This window comes from Lissotriton vulgaris, chromosome 1_2 (assembly GCF_964263255.1).
Source record: "Lissotriton vulgaris chromosome 1_2, aLisVul1.2, whole genome shotgun sequence".
NCBI lineage: Eukaryota > Metazoa > Chordata > Amphibia > Caudata > Salamandridae > Lissotriton > Lissotriton vulgaris.
Window position 1 is genome coordinate 362,450,819 of NC_141686.1, and position 13,344 is coordinate 362,464,162.

The following is a 13,344-nucleotide window of genomic DNA, read 5'->3' on the forward strand; positions in this document are numbered from 1 at the left end:
ACCTCTCCTTCGGGCATCCGAGTCGCCGATGAGTCCCTTCGTGGTTAGCCAATTTGTAGTATCGGGTTCCCAAGGCCTACATGCTCCGTAGATAACCCACTTACTCTGAAAGAACTATTGGCACGGAAACTGAAAAGTACAAAGAACAAGTTTATTAAGACCCCATGGGGTGGTGGTACATTCCTACAGCACCCTTCGGCAATGCAAGAAGTATCACACCGAACGTTGGTGTGATCCGGTCTTTTATATGATTTTACAGGTAATAAAAAGATAGGCGGTACAAAATTACAGAGCTTTATGTACATATATGGTCATTTTTGGAACACAGCCAACTCATGGGAGGGGTTACAACCCCACTGGTCAGTTTGGCGGCACATTCCTGAGGGGTGACTGGTCAGTTGGAACTGCGCATGAGCGGGCGTGACCGTGGCTAAAAATAGCCTGTTGCTGGGCAGAGTCGATTGGTCAGTTGCACGGACAACGGACTAAAGGGCATGCTGACCACGAGGCCGCTCATTCTCTAAAATGGCCGCCGCAATTCACAAAATGGCGTTTCCAAGTATAGTCAAGTTAAGGGGGAAAAACGTGTAGCACAGCTAAGCGCTAACTCAGCCATCGTCAAATTACGACACCTTTGCCAACGTTGCCTCATCGTGATTTGTCCTGTGGGCCGTCGCAGCGAAGGGAGAGCTGACGCCACTGTGTACCCGCATCTTGTTCACCATTGTCAAGGATTGTCGCTATCGTCTCGTGGGCCGCCGCAGCTAGGAGAGAGCTGCTGCCCCTGTGAGCCCACCACAGAGCTGCAAGACGAGAGTTATCGCCACCACCAGCCCGGGCCAACGCAGCCGCGTGCTGCTGCCGCTGAGAGCCCGCCTGTCCCCGAGTGCCCGAATCATTGTGGGTGCACACTGTGGACCCCTGCAGCCAAGACTTGTGGTCGCTGGAAGTACGCCTGTCACCGTGTCCGCTTCATGAGAAGCTGCGTGCTGTTTCCTCTTTTAACGGCAGGTATCTGGTGCGCAACGGGTCGCGTAGGCCCTGGCCTTGAACTCAGTCAGTGTCACGTCTGGTGAATACGTTATTGCCTTTTTGAGTCCCTACTGGTTTACGTGCATTGTAGCTTGTTAAAACGCTTTGAGAGTCTTGAGTTAAACCTTAGATAATGATATTATTTTTCTATACCTACTTGAGTTGTGTCCTTTTGTGGTTTCGTTACTGCCTTATTGTGCATGGTCATAAATGCTTCAGACACTGCCTCTGAGACCGGCCTAACTGCTCGTGCTACGTTACCACAGGGTTGAGCTGGGGTTGTCAAAGGGGGTAGGCCACTTGCCCTGACTTAGGAAGAAGGGTTCCTATTTGGACATTGGCGCCAGCCATTGCCAACTAGAGACCCCCATTTCTAACATGTTTCATGACCTGGCCTGCCATTCACCCTGGCTGCTGGCTCTTCCAGCAGGCATTGACCTCAAAGCTCGACGGTAATAACTTATAATAGTCGGGATCTGATGTCTTTTGTTTTTAATCAGCGACTCGCTGCGTCACAAGTTGCTGTTTATAAAGAAATTAGGGCCAGATGTACGACCATTGGGATTTGCGACTCGCAAATTGCGATTAATTGCAAATCCCAACGTACAACATTGTCTCAGACAATGTTTGCGCTTCCCAGTGGGGTCGCAAATTGCATGCCTCATGAATATTAATGAGGCTGGAATGGCTGGCTCTCTCAGGGATGGTGGCCTGCTGGGATCAGCAGACCACCATGTCTGGGACTGCTTTGTCAATAAAGCAGTTTTTAAAAAAATGCAGCCCGCTTTCCTTAAAGGAAAACGGGATGCATTTAAAAAAGAAAGATTAAGCTTTTCAGTTTAATTTTTTAAGGGCAGGCAGTCGTCCCTGGGACCACTGCCTGCCCTTAAAAAATATTTGGGCTTCCATTCACAAAGGGGAAGGGGTCCCCTGGGGACCCCTACCCGTGTGCGAGTGCTTTACGACCCTCTGAGAAGGGTGATAAACTGCGAATGTTTTGCGACTGCAATTGCGGTCGCACAACATTCATACATAGGTTTTAGACTCGCTATTAGGAAGGAATGCTCTTGGCACGGCCCTTCCTAATAGGGAGTCGCTAACCCCATTTAGCGAGTTGCTAATTCTTTAGCGGCTTGCGAAATAGGGTTAGTACAATGGGCAGACCTATTTTGCGGTGGCAAAGGGTCCAAAATCCCCTTTGCGACCGCAAATAGCAGTCGTACATCTGGCCCCATGAGACTGCCTCTTATACAGGGATTACACAATCCCATGTAATATAAATATATGAACATATAATAACTTTGACATAGTTCATTGACTCTGCACAAAGCTATTTGGGTGTGGCTTGGCTAGTTTTATGCATGTCTGTCAAGTGGGTGGCCAAGTGCCATTTTCCATTTAATTCCCATTGAAAAAGTTATTAATAGGGAATGAGAAAGCGCATACGTTCTGCGAGGCAAGATGGCGGCCGCCTTGGTCGGCTGAACGGCAGCACGACTGAAGAGATGCCGGCAGATGAGATGACCCGTATTGGCGATTAAACCTGCACCCAGCATCCAGCTTTTGTACAAACATACAAACGCGCATCCCTGCGGTTTGTAAAGGATTGGCCCCGGAAAAGTAAAACGGAGATTGTGAACTCGGCGTATGCCCCGTATGCTCCGTACCTGTGATCGACCGCTTAGGCGGCTCCTACGGGAGCTGACACAGACCGCGAGGAGGGTTGCGTCAGGAGGCGTAACAGGGGGAGGTTTGATTGCGGAGCTCACGGAGTTCGCTGACTGGAAGCGGAGCCTGCGAGGCGGGCGGCGCTTGCTTCACAGGTCTCGGCAGCAGCTCCTGAGAACGAAGAAGAAACCGAGCCCTCAGGGGGAAGGAGAGCATAAAGGATTACGGAGCAAGCTGGAAGCTCCTAAAGAAGAGGAAGGAAGCGATCAGGACTCTAAAGCTGCGGGTAAGGTGCAATTTGGGGCTAAAGAGAGGAGAAAATTGATAATGGCTCCTAAAATGAGTGCTGCAGCCAAAGCGGCTGCAAAAAGGAAAGCTGCTGCAGAGCAGGCAGAGCTGACATTGGAAAAAGGGGGAGATGGAATAAAAAGGAAAAATCAAAGCCCAATATCCCCAGTTAAAAAAGCAGCACAGCAAGGAGTGGCGAAAGCTAGTCACGGTACTACCCCAATTTCGAACATCTTCCAAAAGATAAGGAAAGACAAGGAGATTATTGGCGATGTGCTGGAGGACTCTGAATCAGGGGCCACAGAGAAAGATAACTTGAAGGAGGAAATGACGGGCGTACAGGTCTTAGCTTTACAGAGTCAGTTGATGGGCTCCATAAATAAAGAGGAGGGCGGTAATGTGCTGCTACACGGAATGGAGAATACTGAAAATCCGGAAAAACCTATTCAACCTGTATCCCAACCCGAGCCTAATATATGTACTATGTCGGTGCTAGACCAAGCCACTAAAATCCCAAATCAGGAGCTGGAGGGGGGATTGGAGCAGGAACAGGAGCAGGAGCAGGAGCAGGAGCTCAAGGAAAGTGCAGAAACTGCAGAGAATGCAGAGAATGCAGAAAATTCTGAAGATAAAAAAGAGGCTCCTAGCGAGGCCTTCTTCTCACTCTCAGAGGGAGGGGAATGGTCGGATGAAGATGAAGGCAGCTTGGACCAAGAGGACAGTGGCTCTGCCTCAGAAAGTGATCCTGATCGGGAAGAGGTTTTACCCTCAACATCAGCGGGAAAATCTAGTATAAGGCCTGGAGTATGCGGTCAGAGACATGATCAGCCTCAGCGTGATCCGCTAATAGAGAGCCCTGGTGGAGATTTAGCACAGATGTCATTGCTGGAGGTAATACATCAAGAAATATTGGCGCACAGAGAAGAGGCTCGACAAGAGAGCCGTAAGTCACAAGCAGCAGCCAGGAAAATACAAGGAGCGGTAAGAAAATTGGCAAGAGTATGTACGAACTTGGGAGAACGGGTGACTAATCTTGAGGAAAGAATTGTGACGACAGAATCAGAAACGACAACTACCTCGCACAAAGTGGCTCAGCAAGGCGAGCAGCTGATTGACGTGCAGTGGAAGCTAGAGGCGTTGGAAAATAGAGCGAGACAAAATAATCTACGTATTCTTGGAATACCGGAGGGGTCAGAAAATACGGACACAAGAGCCTTTGTAATAAAACTTTTTGAGCATGCTTTCACTGAATTGAAGGGGTGGGATTGGGCGAAGGAGATACAGAGAGCACATCGTACCCCCGCTAGAGTTCACAAAAATGCTAAAGAGGGAGATAAACCCAGAGCGATTTTAACCTTTCTGGGTAATTTTAATCTGAAACAGGCAATTTCAGAAAAAGCAAGACCGGATTCAAAAAAGAATATTGATGGCTTTTCTTTCTTTGTCCGACCGGATTTTTGCCATGTCACAGTGGAGAGACGTTGGCGGCTCAGACAGATGATAAAACCATTTCAGGACAAGGGCATGCAAGCTTATCTAATTAATCCGGCACAACTTAAAGTAATTAATGGGGGTAGAACCCTGTATTTTTCCTCGGAGATCAAAGCAAAAGAGTATCTCGATTCTCAAAGTTCTTAGACTGTATTTTGCACATTGGATGTTTGATGGTTGTATTATAGATGTGACTAGATAGAGTTGTACAGGGTGTTGGAGTTGGTGCTGGTGCTGGTGTAGGTGGCACATAGGTCTAAGGAGGTAAACGGGTCTACGGGTTCATGATGGTTAATATTGAATCTCTTCAGTTAGTACTGCAACCATCACATGCACAGACCTCTGGGTCTGAGCGCCTCTGAAAAGGGGAGGAAGGGGAGGAGGGGGGGAAGGGGTGGGAGGGGCAAAAGCGTTGAAGGGGAGGAAGGGTGGAGCTGGGGGTTCAAGGGGAGGGCAGGGGGGGTGGGGGTGGGGAAAAAGGGGGAAAAAAACATTGAGATGAAAAAGGGCCAAATACTGGTTTGGGATGGATGTGATAGATGTATGTATACAATCAGGTTGGAATTGAAAAAAGATAGTAATGCCAGACATTAGGATATGCACTATTAATGTAGGGGGCTTAAATGACTGGAAGAAGAGACAGAGACTGAATCAATTCGTGAAGTTTAATAATATTGATGTAGCTTGTATCCAAGAAACACACTTACCCTGGGCTAAAAGGAATTTATTGAATATCCCCGGTTATAATCTACTAGGCTGCTCGTCCCAAACATCAACTACAAGGGGAGTTGCCATCATGGGAAAATGCAATCTGGGGGGAGTGAGACGCACCAAAACAGATGGCTCAGGTAGATGGGCTTTGGCTGAGCTGGAGCTTGGCATTACTTTGGGTGTAATTTATGGTGCAAATGAGGATGACCCAGAAGTGTTCAATTTGATGGAGGAGGAATTGGCTAACTGGGGTACCCCTGTAGTGTTATGTGGCGATTTAAACATTTCGGTAAATTGGGGTCAAAAAGACAATTACAAAGGACGTAAACAGAAGGTATATAGAGCATTAAGCTCTCTTATAATGTCGCATGGTTTGTCTGATGTATGGTCGGAAAAAGTTATCGGAGACCCAGGATACACATACTTTTCATTTCCAGCTCAGAAATTTTCTAAGTTAGATTATTTTTTTATCTCTACGGGTGAATTAGGGAAGGTTAAAATTGCCAAATTGCCAAGACTGATCTCAGACCATAACCCCTTGATATTGACATACAGAGTATGTAATGTAGCTAAAAAGACAACTAAATGGACTTTTGAAAAGAAACTTCTAAACGATGAAAGATTTGTTACACATATAAAACAGTGGGCAAAGGAGTTTTTTGAAATAAATAGATATAGCTCGTCCAGGAATGGGGTTTGGGAAACTTTTAAAGCAGCTTTAAGGGGGGAAATCATTAGCTGCTCTGCAAGATTAAGAAAGGAGGACAGAAAGAAACTTGAAACGCTCCTCTTAGAGCTAACAGAATCAGAAAATCGGCATATAGAAGAAATAAGATTAGGTAACGATGGGAGGGAAACAGCTAAAAGTATTGCGCTGATTAAAGGGGATGCTCTAAGAATATTTACGCAAAAAGAGACTAGAGAGTACCAGACCTCGCGAGCTAAAAGATATGAGACAGGAGAGCAAGCTGGCAGGGTGTTGGCATTGCGCATAAGGCAAGATCTCAATAAGAATAATATAAAGAAGCTTGAAGAGAATGGAATTGGTTACACTGAACCTAGTGAGATAATGGGGGTCTTTCAAAGATTTTACCAAAATTTATATGATCAAGAGGCCAGTCAGATACCATCTAGACTAGATTTCGGAATTCCTTATCCAGTTTTAGAAGAAAGGGATATAGAGCAGCTGGAGAAAGATATATCACCTGAGGAGATCAGAGTTGCGCTACAAGAACTTGCGGCAGGTAAAGCTGCAGGCCCAGACGGGATACCTATTGAGGTATACAAAACTCTAGGGGAGGAATTATTGCCTATAATCCTAGATCTTTTTAATGGAATAGTTTGTTCAGGGAAGATTCCAGATTCATGGAAACAGACTAATATCGTGGTCTTCCATAAAAAAGGTAAACCGGAAGATAATCCAGGCTCTTATAGGCCTATTTCTTTAATAAATGCAGACACTAAACTGTATTCAAAGGTGTGGGCGAAGAGGATGGGAGGAGTCATTGGACAACTTGTCTCTCCTTGGCAGCATGGGTTTGTCCCGGGAAGAGGTACGACGGACCACATCTCGCGGGCAATTTCCATGTTCGATGCGTCGGCTGCCACGGGGAGGGAGATGGCCATGATTCTCCTGGACGCTGAAAAAGCCTTCGATCGAGTAGTCTGGAAATTCTTATGGGAGGTTTTGCTCAGTAGAGGGTTTGGAGGAAAATGTTTGAAAGCTATAAAAGCCATGTATGAAGATCCAGTAGCCCGAATTACAACTATGGGGCTACAGTCAGACGAAGTGGCTATTAGGAGAGGGACGCGCCAGGGGTGTCCCTGTTCCCCTATACTTTTCGCGCTGTACATAGATCCACTAATAAGAAAAATTCTGGCTTCAGATCAAATCTCTCCGGTTAAACTCAATGGTCATGCCACTAAAATATTGGCCTATGCAGATGACTTGGCGATAACAACTACCAATCCACAGATGGCCATGACAGAATTGATTCAATTAGCTAAAACTTTTGGGTCTCAATCGGGGTACAAGCTAAATGAAGGAAAAACCATAATAATCAGCACTAAGAATATATATAAGGCTGATCGAAGCTATGTGGATTCTGCAGTTTATTTGGGGGTGAGGATTAATGCGAATGTGGAGAAAATTGTACAAGAGAACTATGTACCCTTGATAATATCAATAGATAAAGAGCTGAGAAGAATAGACGTCCTACATCTATCATTAATCGGTAGAGTGAACGTTTTGAAGATGTCTATGTTTCCTAAAATTTTGTATCTTTTCCGGGCCATACCTTTACTGATAGATGAGAGTGTATTTAGGAAATTGGAAGCGGTTTTCTCACAATTTCTATGGCAATATGGGAAAATTCGAAGATCTTTAGCTAGACTATCAGCTCCATTGGAAGGTGGGGGTTTGACGGCACCAAACTTGAGATTATATCATTGGGTTTGTCTAATACTACAAATGAATGTTCTGTTTAAATATGATGATAATGAGGTCTTAAATATATTAGATAGAACTCCAACAATATATGAATTATTAGTTGGTAGAAAGGCAGTGGGTTTGTTTACTCGAGAAATAAACTGTAGATATTTTAAAAGGAGTGGGAGTAGGTTGATGATGAGTGCCTGGGGTTTATGGAAAGCATTAAAGAGATATGTGAAGATCCCGAAAATTAATTGTATTACAGATATTTGGCATGCAAAACCTTTTGAGCATCTAGGGCAGAATAGAAACAGTAAGCGATGGAAGGAAGCGGGGATTAAGTGTGTTGGTGATGTTATGGTAGAGGATGAAATCTTGGGCTTTGATATTCTTCAACAAAAATTTGGTATACCAACTAACCAATGGTTTCTATATAGACAGCTAGAAGAAACAGTGAAGGCTGTTAGACCTAGGATTCGGATTCAGGAGCTCAACCCAATTCTGAAATATGTGAGGAATGGTGGTAAGAAGATAAAAATTGGCTATAGCTATCTTCTCCAGGGCTTGGGGGATGATATTGGGCGAGTGGAATCAGACTGGGCGGAAAGAATTAATGATCCAGATGTGGATATTGATTATGTTCTTGCAATGAATAAAAAGGTGTTAAGAGCTTCGAATTTAAAAGCACAGCATTATAAAACTATTTTTAATTTATATTATACACCTGCCAAACTGCATAAATGGGGTAAGAGGGATAATGATAGATGCCCCAGGTGTGATCAAGGACCAGCAGACCTACCTCATATGTTTTATAAATGCCAGAATTTGAATCCGGTCATTATGGAAATTGAAAGATTTGTAACAGGATTGTTAGAGGAACAGATCACCGTATCCCCTACTATGGTTCTGATCGGTAGGGATGCTAGTCTAAGGTTAGGATATGAAGCGGAAGCCTTTATCTTCATCTCCATGGCTGTGCTGAGGATTTTAATCTCGGCTGGATGGAAAGACCCGGTAGCCCCCACCTTCCAGCTGTGGATAACTAAACTGTTGGGAATACATAATAGTGAGGAATGTCTGTACGAGTTTAAAGGAAGAAGAATGAGGGAATTGGGTTTGAAGATATGGGCCCCGTTAAAGAAATGGAGAGAAAATAGATGAGTAAGAATGTAAGGATCATAATGATGAGATTTAAGTTATTAATATTATTATTATATGTTAGTCGCATGTCTTATTGTCTGATTAGGTCGAACTTTTTTTGATTGTTTATATTTTGTTGTTTTGTGTACTTTTTCTGTATATCTGATTTGTATTTTGGTAAGTTATGTATGTATGTGTTTTTCTTTTTTTTTGCCCTGAATCTTCTCAATAATAAAAAAAAAAAAAAAAAAAGAAAAAGTTATTAATAGATCTACAGAAAAAAGGCTGAACGAAATTACAACAAACGTTACTCATGGAAGGGCCTTTGATTCATTTGCTACAAATCCATCAGTTATGTTTGTGAAGTTGAGCATTTGAAAAGTGTGTTTTTTGTGGGCTTCAAATCAAGACACTAGTCAATTAAATTAAAAATGTAAATGTAAATGTAAAATGCCAGCATTTGTAAAGCGCACAGCTACCTCCGACGGAGGTGTCCCGGCGCTGGGGGCCCTCTGGAAGATTAGGCAAGCTATTGCCCAGAGTCACATGGTGCTGGGCTGACCTGCCCCCGGAGCAGGGGATCAAACCGTGAACCCTCTGGTCCGAAGTCAGGCACCCTGGCCGCTGCGCCACACCTCTTCCACGCTAGCTGGATCTTTAGCCTAGAAATGGACAGTGAATCTGGACTTGAGGACCAAATGTAAAAATATATCAAATCCGATTGGATTGAGGAGCTTTTTCTCCTGTCGTCCATTTCGGATACATAAACCCAAAGTTGGATCCTCTGAACTGAAGCTCCCTGATTGGCTGGCTACAAATCGAACCATTAGTGGATAAAGGGACTTGTTCCCCCCCCATCGTGAAACAATACTAAAGTCTTAAGGAGATGTGGTGCCATCCTGTCTCTTCCTGACACAGGAGCTGCCTAATGTTAAAACTGAAAAACAAATTGCTGATTTTAAGACAGATGTATATATGGGGGGGTTTACCCAGACATAGTCACTGGGACCTGGGTTATATAAGTACTGAGAGGAAGGGGTCCCAGCGTAAGTGTGAACAATATATATGCAATTTGAAAAAAGTCTATAGAAACAATGAATGCAGCCACATTGTTTTAATCACAATGGGGGTAGGTATATTCAATATAGTATCACTTGATGACATATTATAATCGGTTATACAGTGCCCCAAGGGGAGGAGGACGTGATTAAGTGAGGATAGTGTGATAAAGGGATAGTGACAGTAAAATCAACGACGTATCAGAGATGCATTGGTAAGTGAATTTCTATACACAAAACAAAAGACCATTGGTTCAGTACATAAATCAATATATGTCATACTTCACAAACTACATTAAATGTCAGAATATTGGCGTGAAGTTGACAACCAAGAAGCTATTGTCGACGTTTCGACCCTCTGTAATTCGCAGGGATTAGTGGTGCCCTTGCTGCGGGGTCTTCATCAGGACAGGGTGCGGGCAGGCAACCTAGTCAATATATATTAGAAAGAATTGCTTTAAAAAAATATTGAGGGGATTCCCAAATGGTCATAAGACACAACACAGTTTAATTAGGAATCATGCGCACACAGAAAGAAAGAGAGCATACCGTTCTAGTTAATGCTCATGTTGTAAATTGAGGACAGGACTTGCGTCGCCGAGGAGTCGTTCAATTCTTAAAAATGAGGAAAGAGAAATATATGGATTTACTAAGTTGGCTGAGACCGTTGGGTCCAAGAGTGGCGGAACAGACAAGTTTGTTGTTCCTTTGAAGGGCATCATAGTGCCTGATAATGTGTATAATCAACTTACAGTAAAGACGTTTTGTAGAGCGGTGGAGGTCGAATCAGGCCCAGGGGCGGTGGCAAAGGCAGAGTCTAAAACAGGATATTGATGTATGATTAAAATTAAAAATCATGTGGGATCAATATATCCAGTCTTACTGACAGTTTGGACAAGGCTTACCAGAATTATAATGTTGTTGGCACAGGGTCCAAGGGTAATAATATTTGCAGAAAAAATCACTTCGCGAGATCTGCAAAATAACACGGAGAGCTAGTCACAAATGTAAAGAAGCTATGGCGGTAACAAATTAACATGGATTAGGGGTTGTGTTTCGAATCATTTAACATGTTAAACAGGAGCTGCACAAAGCCTTCAAGGCAGGCGTTTCGGCAACACGTTGTTCTGTAACATGCGGCGGGCCAGCATTTTGAGGCTCATTCCAGCCAGCCTCGCCCTCTGGTTTTAACGCGTATACTGCACGAAGCTCTCAACGTCGGGTCCCACTCCCGAGACATGACAACATTGTTAGCAAGTTACAGATGCCCTGAGGACAGTGACCCTGCACCCACAAAGGTACTGTGAGGCGGGTTGGGTCCAGAAGAGTGGTAAAGCCGCCCTACTCTCCTTCACGGGTGGCTTGGTTTCCCTTGGGCAAAGAGACGCGATTCAAGCGGCCCCGGCGGGCTCCAAATTCGCATGAGAGTGAGAGGCATTTCTTGTTCAGCATTGTCTCTGCTCTGGAGATGACCACAAGAATGGTGCAGGGCTGTTCATAGAGGAGAACTGCTGGAAGACTCAAGGTCAATTACTGTTTAGCGTTTAGTAGGTGCTCCTGCGCCGTACGTTTGGTTTCTAAATACAATCGCGTCAACCACGTTCACTACAGTTACCATATGAAGTGTAATAGGAGCGCAGGTGCGATGTGACCTATGTTTTCATAGTAATTTGTGTTTTTCTCTGTCAAACCTGCATTATTTGCACAAACGGTGTGATTTAAGTCATTTTGGTCTTGTTTGATTTACAATATAGAATTTATTTTTACATAATCCTGCGTGGATTCCCTTTTGTGGTTTACTCACTGTGTTGCTGCTCTAGTGTGTTGCACAAATGCTCTGCACATTGCATCTTTAAACTAGCCTGACTGCTCTGCGCCAAACTACCAGTGTGTATCTGGCTTATCCTGACTAGAGTGGTGGATTCTGCCTGGCTTAGGTGCTTACCCTTGCCAACCAGAAAGCCTGTGTCGAACAGTGGTCCTTGTGAATCACTTGATTTCCCAGCATGCTCCTGCTGCAGGACTCGGTCAACGCACTTTATGTAGGAGGACTAGCCACCATTTGTGTCTCAAAGGGAAGTGTGACTCTTTTTCCTAGAACATACATTTTTTTCCCCTGAATTGTAACTGTTCACTTCCCCATATTATAACAATGCAGCTTTTTCAAGAAATATTTTCTTCATGTAATTTTCAATGTTTTTTCTATTTTGCAGAACAGCAATCACATCTAGAAAGTATGAATGGGAAAAAAAGCCATAAAGGTTCTGGAGGCAAGATGAATTTTAATCAAAATATCTACTTAAAGAAACGGCGCAGAATGCACATGAGGGAGAGACGCTTTGCTTGTAATGTGTGTGACAAAGGATTTATCAATGAGACACTTCTTGTGAGGCACAAAAAAGGACACACCAGCCTCAGGCCATATCCCTGCGAAAAGTGTAAAAAGTGTTTCACTCAAAAGGGAAATTTTTTACAGCATCAAAGAACACACACTGGAGAGAGGCCTTATCACTGCACTGAGTGTTCCAAGCGCTTTGCTCATAAGAACAGCCTTGTACGGCATCAAAGTGTACACACAGGAGAAAAGCCTTATCACTGCACCATGTGTGAGAAGAGCTTCAGTCAAAAGACAAATCTACTAAAGCACCAACTAATACACACCGGAGAGAGACTTTATCACTGCACTGTGTGTTCAAAGCGCTTTTCTCATAAGTCGACCCTTGTACGGCATCAAAGAACTCACACAGGAGAGAGGCCTCATCATTGCACTGTGTGTTCCAAATCCTTTTCTCAGAAGACACACCTTGTACTGCATCAAAGAACACACACAGGAGAGAAGCTTTATCACTGCACTGTGTGTTCCAAGCGCTTTGCTGATAAGTCGACCCTTGTACGGCATCAAATTGTACACACAGGAGAGAGGCCTCATCACTGTACTGTGTGTGCCAAGGGCTTTGCTTATAAGGGAGGCCTTGTACGGCATCAGAGCGTACACACCGGAGAGCGGCCTTATTACTGCACAGTGTGTTCCAAGTGCTTTGCTGATAAGGGATCCCTTGTACGGCATCAAAGCGTACACACATGAGAGAAGCCTTTTCACTACACTGTGTGCGAGAAGAGCTTAAATCAAAAGTCAAGTCTCGTAACACCAAATACACTGGAGAGAAACCTTATCACTGCAAAGTGTCTTCCAAGCTCTTTTCTCAGAAAGAAAGGCCATGTACGGCATCAAATAGCACACACAGGAGAGCTGCCTTATCACTGCACAGTGTGTGGGAAGAGCTTTACTGGTAAGGCACATATGCAACGGCACCAAATAATACACACTAAACTGAACCCTATCACTGCACAGTTTATGCCAGTAACTTCACTCAAAATGAACGTTTCTACAACACCAATAAATACAAACTAGATCCATTTTCATTGTAACAATCTTATGTCCTGCTTACCCCAAAGTAAGTTTTACTGGAATGTTGTAACTTAGCGAGGCCTTATAGTCATAAATTCCTAATGGCCAGTGTTTCC

The 13,344-nt window shown here is 44.1% G+C and overlaps 1 protein-coding gene across 1 annotated transcript in view; it reads left to right on the forward strand.

Annotated features, from left to right (window-relative positions):
• The window catches only part of LOC147736872 (uncharacterized), a 31,742-nt gene extending 18,838 nt beyond the window's left edge, over positions 1-12,904 (forward strand). Inside the window, exon 2 of the mRNA XM_086953828.1 lies at positions 12,033-12,904. Coding sequence (XP_086809954.1) covers positions 12,033-12,904 — 872 coding nt within the window. The remainder of the gene's footprint in view (positions 1-12,032) is intronic.
• Positions 12,905-13,344: the final 440 nt, after the last annotated feature.